The 19,590-nt window shown below is 37.9% G+C and overlaps 2 protein-coding genes across 7 annotated transcripts in view; one reads left to right on the top strand and one right to left on the bottom strand.

Moving 5' to 3' along the window:
* The window catches only part of LOC139963399 (sodium- and chloride-dependent neutral and basic amino acid transporter B(0+)-like), a 33,461-nt gene extending 26,564 nt beyond the window's left edge, over positions 1 to 6,897 (bottom strand). Inside the window, exons 1-2 of one of the 2 annotated variants that reach the window (XM_071964121.1) lie at positions 6,786 to 6,897; positions 5,581 to 5,688 (exon numbers count right to left, since the gene is read on the bottom strand). In XM_071964121.1, coding sequence (XP_071820222.1) covers positions 5,581 to 5,595 — 15 coding nt within the window. In that variant the 5' untranslated portion in view covers positions 5,596 to 5,688; positions 6,786 to 6,897. Of the gene's footprint in view, positions 1 to 5,580; positions 5,689 to 6,349; positions 6,603 to 6,785 lie in introns of those variants that run through there. The other variant, XM_071964120.1, reaches the window with a different exon arrangement.
* On the top strand, positions 5,728 to 19,323 carry LOC139963401 (uncharacterized). 5 transcript variants are annotated; one of them, XM_071964127.1, is made up of 9 exons: positions 5,728 to 5,771; positions 14,253 to 14,421; positions 15,114 to 15,182; positions 15,436 to 15,587; positions 16,399 to 16,459; positions 16,912 to 17,034; positions 17,390 to 17,496; positions 18,134 to 18,607; positions 18,883 to 19,323. In XM_071964127.1, exons 1-9 carry the CDS (start codon positions 5,743 to 5,745, stop codon positions 19,046 to 19,048), a joined length of 1,350 nt encoding a protein of 449 aa, XP_071820228.1. In that variant the 5' UTR covers positions 5,728 to 5,742; the 3' UTR covers positions 19,049 to 19,323. The 5 variants fall into 5 exon arrangements, with proteins under 5 accessions (XP_071820228.1, XP_071820227.1, XP_071820226.1 ...); XM_071964126.1 differs by lacking the exon at positions 5,728 to 5,771 and adding an exon at positions 11,820 to 12,604 and having other exon boundaries at positions 18,886 to 19,323; XM_071964125.1 differs by lacking the exon at positions 5,728 to 5,771 and adding an exon at positions 11,862 to 12,604.
* The last annotated feature ends 267 nt before the right edge of the window (positions 19,324 to 19,590 follow it).

Raw genomic sequence — 19,590 nt, 5'->3', positions numbered from 1 at the left:
AGTGTCGGTACATTTAATTAGAGCTGTGTGTAAATGAGGAAAAAGGTGGTGTAAGTCACTGACGGACATTGATGACAATGGGTGTAACTCGTATAAAAATGATGAATAAATCACTCAAAGTTTAATTGTGACCGCGAAGACTACAAAACCTAGACCAAGGTTAACTAATTTAAGCCATTCTTGGAGTTAGCCTAACCATACCTCAGGATTGAAGGGAAGGAATCCCAAACCATCACAATGAACGTATATATATTACCAAGATCCTTGTGATGAACTTTTCGCTAAAATATATAAGTCCATTATCTTGCTCAGTAAGGGAGTAAATTGGTTTTAAAAGTCGTGGCATGTAGCTATTTTTGGCCAATGTGTAATGTCATTGTGCCACTTGGGATGATGCGGGGGGGGGGGGCGATATAATGTAATATATTTGTTTCCTGTCTCCTTTTCAATGTGAATGTAAACAGTTCAATAAACAAATACCAGTATTACGACAAATTAAAACATGCAAACGCCAGCTCATTTCCACTTTAGACTTCTTCCGTTCTTCAATTTCATATTTAAAGAAACGTTAAAAGTGTAACATCTCCCTAAAGAAGTACGGTTTCTCTTAGCTGTTGGCGGCTTTGCTCATCACGAGCATTACTCTAGCCTAACTCAAAACTACCTTTATCTGGCTTAGTAATACCTAGTGACATATTTGAAGTTCACATACTTTTACATGAAACTTTTCTTCCACACGCTAAGAAGTTCAGGATCATAGGGGAAGTTATACCAAACCTTTTAGAAAATAAAACCAAGTCAGAATATGGACATACAAACCAAATGAACATCACCAAACTGATACACCCTCAGCCCTGGTTTCCATACATTGGGATTGTTAACCCATAAGGTTGCTTGACATAAGAAAGGAGAAGGTACTTGCTGTTCCAGAACGGAAGTTGCAAGCCACTCGCAGAATCCATATCCATATCAAACGGTTGATTAATCCATGATATTGTGTCTCATTAGGATTGTAAGGAAAGAATTATAACAAAGGCGGGGTCTTTTTCTTGACTCTTCAAGTGCGTTTAATGCTGTCTTGCCAAATCAATAAATGAAGGATCTGTTACGATTTATCAAAGAAACATGTCTTTTCATTGGCTGACACAATTTCTTCAAGGATGGTCCAGACAAGTAAAGTTGGATAAAGGGTTATCGGAAATATCGGAAATAAAGGTTGGTGTGCCTTGGGGTGGGGGTCCATTATATGCAATATTATTTACTATATATACTGATGAAATTAGGTCAAACTCATACATTTCTGTTACAAAATATGCCGACGATACTGCTGTATCATGCACAAGTCCTAAGAGATCTGTTGAAACCGACCAATGAAATTTTCAGTGTTCTGTAAATGACATAGTTCCAACATGTGACCGCAAGACTTTATTGCGTAACCCCAAAAATAAAGGAAATTTGTTTTTGAAAATAAAACCATAAAACATGAAGGTCTCATTCTATCAAGATCGCAACGTATTATTATTTAGGGAGCTGAGGTGGCTAGAACCTCCAAAACTGAGTACTGGGAGTATACATCGACACATGACCTTTTCTTGCAAAGCATCAAGGTATTAAAAAAAGTATATTACAAAGTATCTAGTGTGGCTTAGGTGTGTCTTTCTTTAACCAAAATGCTAAGGAAAATGTTTTCAATACTATTATTCAACCTGGCACATGTGATCTATACAGTGCCTGTCTGGTACCATTTTATATTGCAAAAAAAGCAAAGAAAGAAGAATGAAGTTTCCTAAATACACATCGGCTATATTTAATTTAGATTGCCATATACTTTTTGAAAAAGTAAATGCTGCTGCAAGACCTGAGTTTACAAGAATGGCTAATAGGATTTACGGTGATCAGAAGCACCCTTTGTATACTGTAATAAAAGTCTCCTGCACAAATCGAACAGAAATCTAAGCAATCCCCACAAAATACCAAACGTAAGTTTACAGAAACTCATTTATTTACCGTGCTGCTTTATACATTCCATTCGAGCACTTAGAATGTTTGTTGAAGTCTGTTTGTTATATCGTTTTATGTATTTACTTTTGTATGTGTAGATGTATTTTATATGATATCCTATCATCTTGACATTTTCTCCCCTTTTATATTAGTTATTCTTGGACTGTTCGGTATCCTATCATCTTAAAAAAAAAACTTTTATATGAGTTATTCTACTTGTTGAGGTATTATATGACTCCTCTCTATAAATTTTATATGTATACTGGAAGGAAATAAAAAGAAGGAACAACATACTACAGAACAACTTGGAAACACTTGAACAATTGCACAGTTGTTTCCTTCTTTAAATCTGAGGATTCATACGAGGTTGGGTTGGATACTATGAATGTGCCTGTGAGCGTAAGAATTTTGTTATATGTATACTGGATGGAAATATAAAGAAGGAACAACATACTATAGTACAACTTGGAAACACTTGAACAATGGCACAGTTGTTTTCCTTCTTTAAATATGAGGATTCACACGAGGTTGGGTTGGAAATTATGAATGTGCCTGTGAGCGTAAAAAAAAATTTCACATTCCGTTTAAGGGGATAGTAGGCCTACAGTGGAAAAGCTTCCCAAAGCGTTTGAAAGATACTTAGAAACTATTATCAGAGACATTTCACGTAATACACTAACTTGAAAATGAAGAATTGCACACAATTTTCCGTGTCTGTAAGCTTTATAAGAGTTCCGAATTAACAGATTACGCCACTGGAACTATTATTTTTGCAACTGCATGTGTTCAAATTTCATCATATCCCTTCCCTTCCTCTCTCCATGTGACAGTGAACATTCACGGTGTACCCTAGCTACTACACACAAAAGTGACGAATACAAGTCTGTGACAGGACGAAACTTCAAAATTTAGTTCTAGCATAGTGACGAATGTTTGACGAATGTCTAAAATTAATTGAAAATGACATGACATAACGACGAATATGTTTACACTAAAATTACTACTTTGTAAGAATTTTTTCGATCAGCAACAAATATGAGAACCCAAAGTTCTATTTGTTATATTTAAAATATTGACAACTTTCGGTACAAAAGATCCTTTTTTAATTACGCTATACTAAAGTCAAAATGTGAAAATGTTTAGAGCGCGTTTTCTGAAAACTCACATTTTGAACATTCGTCACTACGCCAGAACGGGGACGATATATATATATATATATGTATATATATATATATATATATATATATATATATATGTGTGTTTATATATATATATGTGTATATATATATATATATATATATATATATATATGTGTGTGTGTGTTTATATATATATATGTGTATATATATATATATATATATATATATATATATTGAAGGATATTGTTGATAATAATAGAACTGGCAAGTAACGTGGTCGAATCAGTGGCGGCGGAACCGGGGGGGGGGCTTGGGGGGGGGCTCAGCCCCCCCCAATGAAAAAGTTGAGGGGGCAAATGCATGATAAGCCCCCCAATATTTACCAAGGCTCCGAAACGTGCATCTGCCCATTTTTCAATGCATACTTGTCGGTCTGTCCGATGCACACGTATACTATATGGTGTAATAATTTTAGTTAATGCTGGGGGGACCCTCGGCTCGTCCCCTGGCTATAGACCACATTGTCACCCCGTGAAAAGTGGAAGCAGTGAGTGTGAGTACCGGTAAGCGCAACACAACTTTGTCTTAGGCCAATGACTTGCCTCATTTCAGCCAGTTCTCCAACATCCCATTACTATACACTCAAAAACGTCTTTGCGAGTACACTACGAGTTATAGCTACTCTCTTAAAACACCATCGAATATACAAATTACAATGTTTTTACAGACTTTTACATGCAATCTGAGAAATTGCAGGCTTGAGACCAATATTTAAGGGCTAGGTATTCGCAGCATAAAACACTCGGGAAGTGCCGTTTCCGGCCATCTGGGGGGTTTGAAAAACCCAAAATTTTCTTGTACGCTCCGCGCCAACCGATGGTGGTGCTCCGCTTAGATAGTCTCCACGCATTAGCCCCCCCAATAAATTTTCCGTTCCGCCGCGCCTGGGTCGAATCGTGATTTGACGCCGGATGGGTCCGGTGTGGAGTTTATTACGAATCAAGTTCAGGGCGAGGGAGGTCTGAACGAGGGGGGGGGGGGTGGGGAGGGGAGGAGTACGCGGACATACCTTAATTTAACTTTAAAAAATGTTCCAACAAGAAGCGGAAAGAAAAGAAGGGAAGGAGATATCTCCCAAAGTAATTTCAGACATTTTCTGACATATAGTTTTGTCGCGCTTGAATTTCGATTGTATACGAAGTGGCACCCTGCAGATGTTTTTACAATTAAATCCATTGAAGATGTCGTCGGACAGAAATTGTAAATAAAGATTTTTTACCGATTTAGTGTTATTATTTACTCAAAGGTTGAATTGAACTAATTCAAGTGTAACTGGCCAATTTGGATCTTGCTATTTTCAATCGAGAATGTTGTCTTCATCATTTTGTCAATGTAGGCCTACTGTATGAATCTCGATTGAATCCATTTTAAAACATGTGATGTTTTGACATCATCTTTAGTTTTATGTAGCTAGTCGTGCTCCACACTGGCCGTTTGTGGATGTAGCATTTTCGCCGTCACCTCTAACAAAGAAAGAACAATCGTTTCTGGCCTGTGTCACCATACATACTCCCTGCCCTTCCCCCGGCCCCTCCTCAAAGAAATTATACCCCTTCGCCATAAGGAACATCGCTTGATGGTAGGAATGGTAAATATTTTGGATCATATAGGCCTACGTCAGAACCGTTTTTACCCAGTCAGATACTTCCATAGATATTTTAACTGTTACTGAGGTATGTAAAGTGCTGTTCTCAATATAGTATGAGAATGACGAATCAACAGACTACGTGTAATTACTGTAAAACTATATCTGTTACTAACATTAATTCATTCATTAAGCAAAGTAAAGCGATATGAAATTATATATGAAAGTAGTTTTCAGAACGACAAAACAGTTTGTTGCTATAATAATTTGAAAAAAAAGAAACCCTAATAGGAAATGGAAGAATCCGACAGGGGAAATATGAGACATATAGCCAAGCTATAAAAAAATACTATACATTGAATGGTTTGTAGATTACTATGAAAAGTTGTGAACATGATCAAAACATTATGATAACTTGCAATCAAACAGGACATTTCCTGAATCCGAAGGAAAACAAATTGATTACAAGCTTGTATTACTCTTTCTAAATATTTCCGGCCATTTTCTGTTATTTGAATCAACATTTGTGTTTCGCGGTACATGTTAATTTGAGAAACAAGTCTATATATTTTAGTAACATTCACAGTCACATACTAAATTCATACTATAGATATACAACGCGCATGCATATAGTCGTAATACTAACGAGAGTATATGGCAATTTGCCAAATTCTCTCAGCAAATTTCAGTGTAATAGCTTAAGCAGTAGGCCTATACAAAAATATCACTGAGCAAAATATGAATGAAAGAATGATGTGAAACTGGTAAATAAATAACAATTAATATTTTGCTTACCTTATCACCAGGCATGATGTTTATATGTGTATATTCCCTTACAGGCAGACGAAATCAATTGCATCGACTGTTTCAAACTGTTTCTTGGAGCAACGTAAACGACAATCCCTATGGCGGGTTAAAGAAAGCGATAGTTAGTCTATAACCACAAAACCTAACGACATGGTTGAACAAGCAATCACAAAAGCAAGGCCTGGGAGGAGCCAAGCTCCATACAATCTCACTTATTCCTCATCTATAGTCATCCCAGTTTCAAAGAAGTCCCCTTTGAGTAATCAACGGTTAATGTGGTATTCTGTATTCAAGAGATTCGTATAGTAAACTTAGCGATAGGCCTTATAACCATATCATGATAAGTCATTTAGTAAGCACTGAGCCATAAAAAAGAATTGACTTATTGTGGCGCAGATTAAAGATTAAACAACCAGATCTCTAATGGAATTCCGCTTCTTGAATAAGAAACAAAGAGAACTAACTTCAATGTCTTTCACACACACAGCCATACACACATATACTACAATTTAAATATATATATATATATATATATATATATATTCCCATTCTGCTAAAGTACAACAAAATAGGAATACAGTGAAGTAACCGCACCTCGTTACACTAAATGATAAATCTTCTGCACTGCAGAGGCGCACCATAACAAAGCGAAATGTGATTTTATACTATTTAGTTCATGCACACATGTCACGTAAATTCCTGTTCTACTATATAACTGAGCTTTACATATATGAATAGAGTTTGGAAAACAACTTACCTGTATCGGTCGTCATAGATAACCAAATTTTTAAAGAAATATAGTTTTCCTTTGTGGTATATATTTCAAGGTAATGTTTGGTATAGGCTACTATAGTTTTCTATATTATTGCCAATTGAGATGCATATACCCTCACTCCGTGGTGTATAACAGTGTGTACACGCATCGGCAGAATCACGAGACTTTCTAATCTAGTATTTTTTTTACCCTCCGCTTTTCCTTTCTCTCCACCTCTCTCTCTCTCTCTTCATCTTTGAGAATTGTCTAGACTATAAATGAAAAAAAAAACTTGGCTCTCTGCCCGTCCTGTGCACGTATACCGACGTCACAGAAAGGCTCGAAATCTACAACTTAGTATGAATCTGAGGCAGGGTACATTTCTTAACATTTTAACAACAAAAGGGTAAGTATGCGTAGGTAAATATAACATATATACCGGTAACTTAAAAATGCAATAGAACAGCGTTGGCGGTTAAGAACTCATCTACTCCATGCGGTTGATCGCGTGAATAAGTGATAATCATGTATAGTCGTATACGAACCACACGGGCATTCATAAGCTGCAGGCGGTGCATAAATTATTCATAACCGCGAATTCAAACTTGTAGCATATATCACCAGGCGCGGCGGAACGGGAATATTATTGGGGGGGGGGGGGGCTAATGTGTGGAGACTATCTAAGCGGAGCGCCACCATCGGTTGGCGCGGAGCGTACAAGAAAATTTTGTTTTTTTCAAACCCCCATGATGGCCGGAAACGACACTTCCCGAGTGTTTTATGCTGCGAATAACTAGCCCTAAAATTATTACACCTATATAGTATACGTGTGCATCGGACAGATCGACAAGTATGCATTGAAAATGGGCAGATGCACGTTCGGAGCCTTGGTTAACATTGGGGGGCTTATCATGCATTTGCCCCCTCAACTTTTTCATTGGGGGGGGGGGGCTGAGCCCCCCAAGCCCCCCCCCCGGTTCCGCCGCCACTGTATATCACCATGGGAGATATCGTTGAGTGTACAATTAAATACATGCTATGTGTGATCTAAATTCAAACATAGACATCAAGCAACCTTCAAAACTAAATCATACAACACTCATCATGCGAAAGCCCATTAGTGCCAAACAAAAAAATTTTTAATTCGTAATTACGAATTAATCATTCTTAATTACGAAATAATAATTCGTAATTACGAATTATTATTTCGAAATTACGAGTTAAAAATATTTTCGTGGAATCATGATACAATTTGACCATGACAACACAGACACAGTCTCGATGCAAGGCGACTGGGGTTGAGAGCGGATCAGTCGTTCGGTTGTTTGGCTTTTCGTGACCAGTTTCATTCTTGGGTGACTTTTCAACAGTACTTCTATTCTATAAAGAAAACCCGTTCATTAAAATAGGTGGGCTATTACCCGGCTTTCTCGAATGCATATAATATACGGTGCACTATTTGCTACATCGTGTTTGAATGTAATCAATTATTTTAGCTTATCGAGGAGTCAATTTTTCGTGACCAATGAAAATTTCGACTCCTGATCCTCGTATAGGTACAACATAAACCTTCAAAACTAAATCATACAAGGCTACCTTATGGTGATGATATGTTTGTTTGTAGAAAAGTATAATAAAGTCTAAGATATGAACATCCAGCCCAACGCCCTTGTTTTCGCAAGTTTTTTTTATGATAAAAGTTTAGTCATTCTGTGTGGATGAGGTCAGGGTTACAAGCCCCCTCCCCCTCTTTTTATCAGTCATAGTCCGTCATAGTCCGAGTCAGTCATAGTCCGAATCAGTCATAGTCCGAACAGAACTCAGTTTGTGTGTATTGCGCCTTGACTTCGATAAATAAAGGTACTTGCTTAATTGACTGTTTCAGTTAAAACAATACCATAATTGTATTCATCGGCGTATATGAACGGCCAAAGCGGGAAGCTCCCCTACCCCACTTTGAAAATGGGGCACCTGCCCAATCGAATTTTCAACTGTACATAGGGACGTGCTCCAATGCAGTACGAAATCATTGTTCTTTCTATTAGAAGACAAACTGCCAGGCCATAATATTATCAAAATTTCGTTCCACTGATATATAGGCAATCATTTCATACATAAAACGTCGAATTTTCTATTTCTCTTTTCGAAATTTAGAAGTAGAAATCCAAATTGGGATAAAACAATAACACTTTGGGAACCATTTGTAGAAATTTAATAAAAGCCCCAAATTTCAATTATTAACCATAAAAATGAAGAAAGGTGTCTTTCTGTTGTTGGGATTTTATGTACTATACTAATCAAGTTTTCACATTTAACTTGATAATGTTTGTAGCGAACATTTCACTTAGTTAACTGAGTACCAACTGTCGAATTCCGTGAGAAGAACGAAGAGGTTACGAAGAGGTGACGTATGCCTAATAGCCTCTTTAAATGCTAAGCGGTGCGTGTCCTGCTTCTCAATTGAAGTCTATAGGAAAATTACCGAATATATATATATATATATATATATATATATATATATATATATATATATATATATATATATATATATATATGAAATGTAGAAAATGAGACTTCAACAAGCACAGTAAGAAAGTATACAAAGTTGTATGTTCCAATATTTCGCCGGTTAAGGCTTTATCAAGGAATGAGGTGCAACTACCGACTCCGTGTATATAAGTAAAAACTTTAAAACCAATTCCCCTGAGCTGAAACGCACCAGCGAACAAACTGTATTCGGAGCGCACAGACGGACCAGCAAGATGTGAAAAGCTTAAATATCCAATTGACGTCCAGCACAGCCATTCATTAAGTTATTACTGGCTTTAATGGTAAGGGCTTCGATTATTTTTCTTTCACTGGTATTGGGTAGGTTCTGATGTAGGATTTGCCAATTGATGTTTTCTCCAGATTTCGGATTTATATTGTGAGTTTGTAAATGAGTGTATATGGTCTGTTTAGTCATACGTAGATGTTCTTTTATTCTCGTTCCAATGGTGCATCCCGTTTCGCCGATGTATGTAGACGAGCAAAGATTGCATTTAATCTTGTAGACACAGTTTTTGGCTAAACAGATATTCTTCTTTACAGCGATTTTGCAGGTGTCACAGTTGGGTGGGCAACCCTGTTTGTCACGTGGCGCGGAAAACAAACTCGCTGATGGATTACCTGTCATGATGTGTGTTCTCAGATTTGTAATGCCCGATCTGCTGATTGTTGCCAGGGTCTGCCGTTTTATGTTCTCGTTCACAAATGGTACTTTTAGGTAAATTCTTTGATCTTCAGATGGTCTAGTAGAGGTGATTATTGTGTGTTTCATGAAACAAGATTAAATGCAATCTTTGCTCGTCTACATACATCGGCGAAACGGGATGCACCATTGGAACGAGAATAAAAGAACATCTACGTATGACTAACAGACCATATACACTCATTTACAAACTCACAATATAAATCCGAAATCTGGAGAAAACATCAATTGGCAAATCCTACATCAGAACCTACCCAATACCAGTGAAAGAAAAATAATCGAAGCCCTTACCATTAAAGCCACTAATCACTTAATGAATGGCTGTGCTGGACGTCAATTGGATATTTAAGCTTTTCACATCTTGCTGGTCCGTCTGTGCGCTCCGAATACAGTTTGTTCGCTGGTGCGTTTCAGCTCAGGGGAATTGGTTTTAAAGTTTTTACTTATATACATGCACGGAGTCGGTAGTTGCACCTCATTCCTTGATAAAGCCTTAACCGGCGAAATATTGGAACATACAACTTTGTATACTTTCTTACTGTGCTTGTTGAAGTCTCATTTTCTACATTTCATCATATACACCAAGCATGTCAACATCCGCTCTTTCATATATATATATATATATATATATATATATATATATATATATATATATATATATATATATATATATATATATATATATATATACAGTAAAAACAAACTCCAAGTGATCACTTGAAACATAATCGTCACATGCAGCTATAGAATTGTAATCCAATACTTTATATCTCACCCGGTTACGAAAAAGTGTAAATCTGGAAATGAAATTATTATCATGCATGATCGCCGATCGAAACCCACGAATAAATTTGTCTATCAATTAACGTCACAAGAAAACTATACTGCTGTATAGGGGCGTCGTGTCAAATAGTGTGCGTGTTTGTGTGTGATTGAGGTTGGAGTAGACAACATTGGTGTGCGTAACATAGTATCAAAGGTGCCAGACCCAGTTCTACCCTTATTGATTTATATGTATGGTATAGGCTACTCATAAATCACCGACCGACCATCTCTGAAAGAATTTTCTACGACTGATCTGTTCTACCCCGGCTGACGATGAAGGGCGCGGAGACGTACCCTGTTCATATGCATTACCGTACCTTATCGCGACCCCGTGCACCCTTTCCCCCACACATGAATATACCTCTTTGACAAGATTTTCCTGTCAAGAAATCAGATGATGCCTTTATCCGATTTAACAACTACGCCGGTGTCATTGTTGGTATAACTACTCGCATATAAGTCTTTATACATACAACGGTATGTTTGCATAGCCCGTATAGTGACACTTATTGGCATACGTTTCACCATGCCTTGTGTGATGATAATCCGCCGCCCATACGGGATCCCTATCAAGTGACAAATGTATATAATATAATTGCACCACAGATGTTCATCCAGCGTTCCATGAATTCTAAACATTTTATCACATACTTTTACATGTTTTAACAGGTGAGGGTCAGAATACTTTTCATTAAAATACATTATTTTATTTTTGGTTGTTGGACAGTTGCCAATATCACTGCCAATATCATAAACGACAGTGAACGATTCCCAAGTTAACATATTAATTAACTTATGAAAAATAAAAAAAAAAACGAGAAGAAGATGGCAGCTGTACTAGAGGAATCTTGTGATATTTCCCCCCACGAAATATGATATTAATAGATGAGTCGTATCTGTTACGTTTTTGAGTATACCACTAAGATATTTATTTTATATTTTTATCCTTCGATGTAAAGGTTAACTCAATATCTGCGTAGGCTAGGCTACATCTCATTATGGAAAGCAAATGTACACCCCATGAAATGTGTATACCAGCAGGTGTTAGGATAATAAAATAACTGAAACAGATTTGTAATGGACAGTATATACATCTAGGCCTATATATGTATAGCCTATATAATCGAAACTACCATAATGTGAGAATCAGTCTTAATTGGGCCATTTGTCAATAACACATGTCAGACATAGTTATTCATAGTTAACGAAACTGTGTCGGATTGTATCAATTGAAGAATAAAATTCAGCTTTGTATGTGTCTCAGTTTAATATGTATCGGTGCATGTGGTTGTGTGTGCAGCACATGCGTAGCCGGGAGGGGTTAGTGGGGGGAGGGGTGGTAGCACCAAACCTCAGTTTTGAGAATAAATTCAAGGGTGCAGCTTTCATAAATCAGAAGTTTCCTTAAACATCATTTGACAAATTTTAAAGTTTCATGAAAATATGGCCTATCCCTGGTGTTATTTAAGAAAGTGTCATTTTTGGAGAAAATAAGAAACTTTGTTAGTTAAAATGTTGCGATTTCTTCAAAAGAGATGAAATACCTAAATCCATTTCCCCCTATCAGAATAAAGATTTGGCTAATTGCTATGCATGGTGACGACATGGAGTATCAAACGTTAATGAGACTCAATTCAAGGAACTTCATTCAAAGAAAGGGACATATAATTGAACCACGTGATCACTACACCGTAGTGCTGATAGTCGGCTCTTACTTTTAAAGCCGATTAATCGCATAGCTTTTCTCGCGATTACTCCGTTACAGTTATGACGTCATCACTGTCCTTTTACATTGCAGAAATACAGTCAAAACGAATCTTTCTCCATGGTGCACTTTCTTTATCATGTTAAAACATCTACCAAACAAAAACTGTTAACAGCTTCCAATCTACAACGTTTTCTTAAACTTCTTCATAGTAAATCAACAACTTTCGAATGGATCTACGAGGCTACTAAAACTACTAGTATAGCACTAATAAAAGCAAACGGGCAAACAATGAATAGATGTAACACCTTGTAGCGGTGTGATGATTAGTATGCAAGAGTTTTCTGTAGAAGGACGTTCAACGTTCAACGTTCTAGACCGGTGCTGTGACCGAGTGGATAAAGGCGGTGGCAATTGAAGCAATGAGGCTTAGCAATCGGGAGGTTCCGTGTTCGTTACGCGTCCGGGTCATAGTAAGGTGGGTTTTTCATCCAAGAGCAATCTACGGTTTTCCCATGTGAAATGACTTTCTAAATTGAAAAGATTCAAGACTTTGAAATTTTTGAATTGGAAGCCACCCGACGTGTAAGTTGTAATCCATAAGCCCTTGCGGGCTTCTCCTACATTTGTAGTCGCTTATACGTCGTACAAGTAACTACTGATTATTATTTATGATTATTATAAAATATTAATTTTATTCCTCGCAGAATCATTTTTGGCGGGATATTTTTGCACTGTTAGCGTTCCATGACTACATCCATACATATTCTTCAAATCAACTCTCTGAGCTCTGTGATATGTTACGTTAGCTATATAACGGTAAATGAATGTCCGAATCTAGCGTGGGTTATATTTGTCACCGAAACGTTAATGTGACGATCATTGAAGTTTTATCTGCAGTGTTCATTGAATGTCCCAGGGATATTTTTCCAATGGTATTGGATTGCTGAATTATGTCTCTTGTTTCAATATAAGTTAACGTTATGCTGCTTCATCATCCCTACTAAGGTAGCTTAGGCTACTGAAACTTTACGTTCTATGTGTGATTCATCATCCATGTGGTTAGGCTCTAAATGTTAGGCTACTTAAGTCCTACTAGGCTACTAGTAATACTAAGTCTAACGTTAGTGTAGGATGCAGTTCAAACAGTAACACAGGTAGAATGAAGATACTGCTTAAGAAAGTCTCATGATTTCTTTAATATTTTGTCAAATTTAGATTTGCTTGTTTTAAAGACATTGTAATAGCTAATTTTTTCAAAGAGAAATATTAAAAACTAAAAAGGGGCCTAGGCCTAGGCCTACATTAAATGATTGAGAGGTTCTCCCAGCAGTTTGACTTTAGAACAAAATGTGAAAAGTACATTTGGATACTTAAGACATATTCGAAAGAGAACATTTAACAAAAAACAGAAAGTTACATTCATGACAGTTTTCAAGCAAATACTGTAGTAGCATGGTGACTTCGAAGTTCGGACACTTAAGACTTAAAACACCCCAAAACTAAATCTTCTGGTATAAATCACCAGAAAATATACTTCATATGGTGGGAGAATTTTGTTATATTACGATACACGGCCAAACTTTCTTTCCTGCAAACTGTTTTCACGTTGTTTACCAAGAAGATTCTTCGTGATTGTGGAACTGGTATTTCTTTGCTAGAGTATTGCGAAGTTCGGACACGCAACCCACAGTGTGGCGCTGGTGATAAAATTGGTGGCGCAGTTGCTCTTTCAGTAATTATAACAGACTTCATAGATCTTCGTCATTTTATTGACAAATATGTAAGTAATTTCTTGCACACGGGTCATTTTGGAGAGAAAATAACTGTAGCTTCGTACTTTTTGGTGAAATTTGGCTCTTCCTGTAGGTTTTCATGGTGAAAATCGTGTATTTCTTAGGGTGTCCGAACTTCGCAGTATGCCAAACTTCACAATACTGACTATACTAGTAGAGGTACCAAAGAGAACATAGGCCTATAGGCTACAGTAATTCAGTGCTACAATAGCTAGCCTATGAGACTTGTCACCTAAAGTATACAAATGTGTAATTTCAAGTTTAAATTTTCCTATCCCTGATGAAGTGTTATGGTCTTTCAGTTGTGACATTTTTTCCATCTACCTACAGAGAGAAAAGAAACATGCCACCAAAGAATAATCTACCTACATGGGGGAATGAATCCTCTATGAATCTGAATTCATTAATCTTGACGAACATCCAGTCTTCACCATACTTCAAGAACGAGTTAATTAAATTGAAAACGTATCATGAAGTCATTGATGAAATTTACTATAGGGTGAGTTATGCCATGCTACCCATTTTAAGTGGCCACCCGGGAGAGAGGTTTAACTTTAAGGCAGTGATCTTTCTTTTGTTTTGATTTTTATCTTAGAAGCAATAAAAAAAGCATTTGTTTATAACTATAGTGTCAAAATACATGTAACCGTACATTGTATTCTGTGCTTGAAATAGATATACATAATAGATATACTTGAAATAGATATGTACATTTGGTCGCATATATACGGTAAGGACCTAAGAGCCTTTGTTGAATCATTTAATTGAGTTTCTGCTTTCAGAATAACTTGGTTTGCCAAGCTTGTACCAGTGGCAATGATATCATAGGGTATCTTTGTCTCCCTCAGTATTTGAGGAAGTGGTCAGTTGCTGAGGTATACTCTCATTCATTGGATGGGGACTTAAAGGTGTTGGTCATGGGTTATGAAAATTGCATGCCCTGCCTGTATTAATTCTCAGAATACAGAGCTGGACGAGAGGAGGTTTTGTATTTATGTTATTTTCATCCATGATCATCACATTGAAAAGGTTCCAAATGAACAAGTGTTGGCCTCCTAGCCATTGTTATTCAAAACTAAACTAAAACAGTGTACTTATACACTGCAGTATTGGTCCAATTTTTGCTATTAACCTCTGTTCACAATGCTTGTACTATATTATTTTCTGCTTTGATGTTGTCAAACTTCATAGGTGGACCACTTAGAACCGTGGGAAAGAGGAAGTCGACAGACCTCTGGACAGATCGGAATGTGTGGAGGGGTGAGTATTGGACCTTCACATTGGCTAGTATGGCAGCAAAAATTTTCCACACTGCATTGTGCAAACCTCATCTCACAAAGCCCGTTTGTTAAATCACGGTACCGTGACTTAACAAAGACTCTTTCAGAGATAAATCTTAATTGCATGTTTTTATCTGTAAGCATAATTGTTGATGAAGCAACTTGATACTCTGAGCATCTATTTACATGACTATGTACATTATCCATCCCGCCTTTGCTTGTCCCTCTTGTAGGTACGCGGTGTCGGAGCCGGCGGTATCGTCTCATCCGCCTACTGCCTTCTTTTTAAGCTCTATACCCTGAAACTGACGAGGAAACAAATCATGGGCATTCTCAATCATGGAGATTCTCCTTACATCAGAAGTCTCGGCTTCATGTACATCAGGTCCGTGTTCCAATTTGGTGAGAAATCTCTTCCCAAGAGGATTTTCATCTTCTATGTCCTTTTTTCTTTTTCAAATCGACAAATTTCCATTTTCACCTGCGATCCAGGACTTTTGTCATATACTAATATTTTCTAGAAGCTTGGGAATGATGTTTGATGTATGTATTTAGTATGATTCCTTGTATGACAGTAAGGACTACAAAGACTAGGGTTTTGTACATCACTGTACAAAGGATACAGAATCAGGACCAGATCAACTCTCACTATCCACCCTACCACCCCCTCCCCCCCATCCCCACCACCTATGTCCAGTGAGAAAACTTATTGCAACTGCCCCAGGGTCTTTTGGCCCAGATGTTACTCTTGCCCCCCCCCCCCCCCCCAGCATGCCTAGCTACCAGAAACACGCAAGAAAACAATAAGGTATTTAATCAACTCCCCCGATTTGCATAGACCGTAGCAACATGCTTTGGAAAACATGGGTATTATCCTGTCTTCTTTCCTGCATCAAACAAAGATTTGAAAAAAAAAGAAAAACAATTGAAGATAGACAAAGTAACAATAAAGAGTTAGAAATACACGTGAAAGGGATCTGGCCATGGTTCTGTCATCCTACCTGAACATATTAAATCCATGAACCACAAAATACAAAGGTTAGTGATGAAATATTGCTATTAAACAGATTGGCGGCTAGAAGCTATTGTTTTTTTTGTTTTTTTGATCGCTTGTTTGTATTAAATGATGTTTTGTGTAAGTGTTGTTCATTTTTCTTTCTTTGTTCTCATGATTATTTTTGTAAATCTTGTTACAGATACACACAGCCTCCTCAGGACCTCTTTGATTGGTTTGTGCCATTCTTTGAGGATGAAGAGGTCAGTATTCGTCACGTTGTGACCTATCTGGAGAAACAACCTCTGTTTTGACAATTTTTGTTTATATGAGGAAAGGACTGGCTGCATTTGCCAATGTATCTGATCTGAGTGCACTCGACAACGCTGTAATGTTAGTTAGTTTAATGTCTGTTACTTATACAAGCAAAAGTGAACGCTTTGCCTTGACCTACCACACCTTCATAGCAGATTTACACAACCTAGCCTGCATTGCGTTTAACACAGTCAATGCTGGCGGGCCTGATTTTTGCACATAGCATGTTGGTAGTATTTCAAGCAAATCTTTTGGGAAGTTATGAAACCAAACAAGCTTTATGTTATATTTTGAACCCTTTTTCAGTGGCCAATTGCAGATTTCTGTTAACCTCTGAAAGAACAATTATTTAATGAATGTGAATCGAAATTGTGATATTTTTTTATTTGAATTTCTACAGGAAGTAGATCCAAAAGCTGGAGGGGGCACACCTTCCACCATCGGTCAAATGGTACAAGCCATGCTCATCAAACAGGACTGGTTCTCAACACTCTTTCCCCGCATTCCTGTTCCAGTAGCTAAGGTAAGGTGAATGCTGTTCATTCTCTTATTTAATATAACTTATCGCAAATTGTTTAACATGGGTTAAAGTTTGTGTATATGTATGTATAATAAACGATTCTTGTGCTGTGTGCATCATGTCTACAATGTTTCTATCGAGCTCAAAGTTCATTTGAGGTCAACACCTGAAAACCTTGGCAAACGGAATATATCTTAAGAAGAGAAGGAATATTGGCGAATGTCATACTAAGGAGATGGCTTCTGAATAATAAGTATTGCTTTATAGTTGGGGCTGGTTTTGTAATTTTCTATACGTGGCTGGTAACCACTAGAGTGTTACCTCATTCTGCTTGTGTCTTAACAATTTTTGCACAAAGGAAATCGAGAGGAGGTTTGCAGAATACAAGAGGCTGAACCAGAACAGACCGGACTACCAGGAAGAAGAGGTAGCCGAAGGGTCAAAAGGGGGAAGCAGGAAGGCGAGGTAATGGCGCTGGTGAGACCAGTTAATTCTTTGATTCATTCATGTGGAGAGGGGCAGAGAGGGTGGACGTTTTAATGGGCAGGCATGAGCTTTTTCCACGAATTCACGGAATTCACGGAATATTCCTGATTTCTTTTCTACCGCGGGACAATAACTATTATCCTAACACACTGTAGCATATGCAAACTGGAGCCTATACCGCAATATTTGCAAAGTTCTGTGATTATTTTTACCCCAGGCTCATCCCTGAAAGGGGGAATGGTATTAGAGTCTTCTTATCAGTTTTATAAAATGCAAAACTGCAACAGTTTTGCATGTTCATGGTGAATTTTTGGTGAGACTACAATTCTTACATTAATAATAATAATACAAAACCATTAAAAACAGATGAAGATGTAATCTCCTTTCATAGGTTTTCTTTTGACGGTATTACATTACTATTTATGTGATGGTTCCTTGTATCAAAACGGCTAGGTCCCCCCCACCCCAGGTTTTCCATTTTGCCTAAAGGATTTTCCCGTGTTGATACTTGCTATTATTTGCTTTATGCTATTCATAGTTGCTGGAGAATGTTGCTTAATGAGCTTCTCTATAAGAGATGTTTCTCCAGTATAGTTCTGTTTTGTACTCTCTACAGTCCTGAAAGAGCGGTCGAGGACAACGGTGAAATGAGTAAAGATCAAAACAGTAGGAGCAGAGAACGAAGCAGCAGAAGCAGGGACAAGGATAGAGAAAGGGACAAAGACAGAGAGAGGGGTGGAGACAGGGACAGAGATGGGGCCAAGGACAGGGACAGAGAGGGGGCCAAGGACAGAGAGAGGGACAAGGATAGAGAGAGGGGTGGAGACAGGGACAGAGAGGGGGCCAAGGACAGGGACAGAGAGAGGGACAGAGAGAGGGACAGGGACAGAGGATCCAGGGGCCAAGAGAGGAGAAGTAGAAGCAAAGACAGAAGACCAAGGAGCCGGGAGAGGCGGATTAGCCGGAGCCCGGTAGGGAAGAGGGATTATAAAGATGGAGAGAGAAAAAAGAAACACAGTCCATCGAGGGACAAGAGGAAAAGGAGCCCTGAGAGGGAGCGGAGGAGAAGCAGAGAACGGAGGAGATCAAGGTGAGCAATTTCAAGTGAGATGTTGGTTTCCATTTCTAATCTCCACTATTCTCCACTAGTTATGTTGCACTGAAGGATGATTTTTCTGCATTATTAGTGAGGTTGTATGTAATAATACAACATTGTTGTCTTTGGGGTTTCCTCGAATCCATCTCTCTTCTGAGATTAATCAGAAAACACCTTTTGTAGATGTTTGGTTTGAAGCAGGGTAGGTGAAAAGTAGGTCCTGTAAACATTTTTCCATTTTTTTTTTTGGCATTTTTCATTTTGAACAGAAGTCGGGACAGAAAGTACGCCAAGAGAAAGAGTCCAGGCGGAAGAGGAGACGATGGAGACTTTGCCGAGGACCTCCGTAGAGAACAAGAGAGGCAAAAGAAGGACACGAGGAGAAGTAGGAGTAGAGACAGAGGAGACAGAAGAAGAAGATCTCACTCCAGGTGACGACAACAAGATGGAGAGAGCTAGAGAGAGGCAGTTTGAAACTCAGAAAAGCAGTCAGTATTTATCACTGGCTGATACTGCTATAAAGAAATGATGCTGAATTCGTTCCTTCGTATAGCTCAGGCTTAACCATGCAAAAGTATGTATATTGTGGCTATTACTGCTGGGAGGTCTGGCCAACGGACTATAGTTGCCGAGTGCAACTTGCCCTCCTTGAGAGGGATTGGAAGTTAAGCACTGTGCTTTAAGGCATATTCACCAACTTTTCACTTCAACAGTTTCAAAAAAAAAAAAAAAAAAAAAATCCATATATGTGTGAACCTGTGTTTTGGAGTCATTCATTGTAAAATATGAGAGTTTGTTTTCTTTCATATGGTTCTTCCAAGTTTACCAGGTGGAATACTTAAATCCATGCGGCATTGATTGGATACGAGTGTACAGGTTTGTAAGTTATGCAATCTTGATTGATATTTCGAGACGGTCGATTTTTGTCTTTCTCTGTTTTTGCGATCTTATGTATGCTAATAGTATGGTTTTCTCTT

Source organism: Apostichopus japonicus, chromosome 22, assembly GCF_037975245.1.
Source record: "Apostichopus japonicus isolate 1M-3 chromosome 22, ASM3797524v1, whole genome shotgun sequence".
NCBI classification, from domain to species: domain Eukaryota; kingdom Metazoa; phylum Echinodermata; class Holothuroidea; order Aspidochirotida; family Stichopodidae; genus Apostichopus; species Apostichopus japonicus.
The sequence above is the reverse complement of the archived record's forward strand: the minus strand, read 5'-3'. Positions and strand labels throughout refer to the sequence as shown.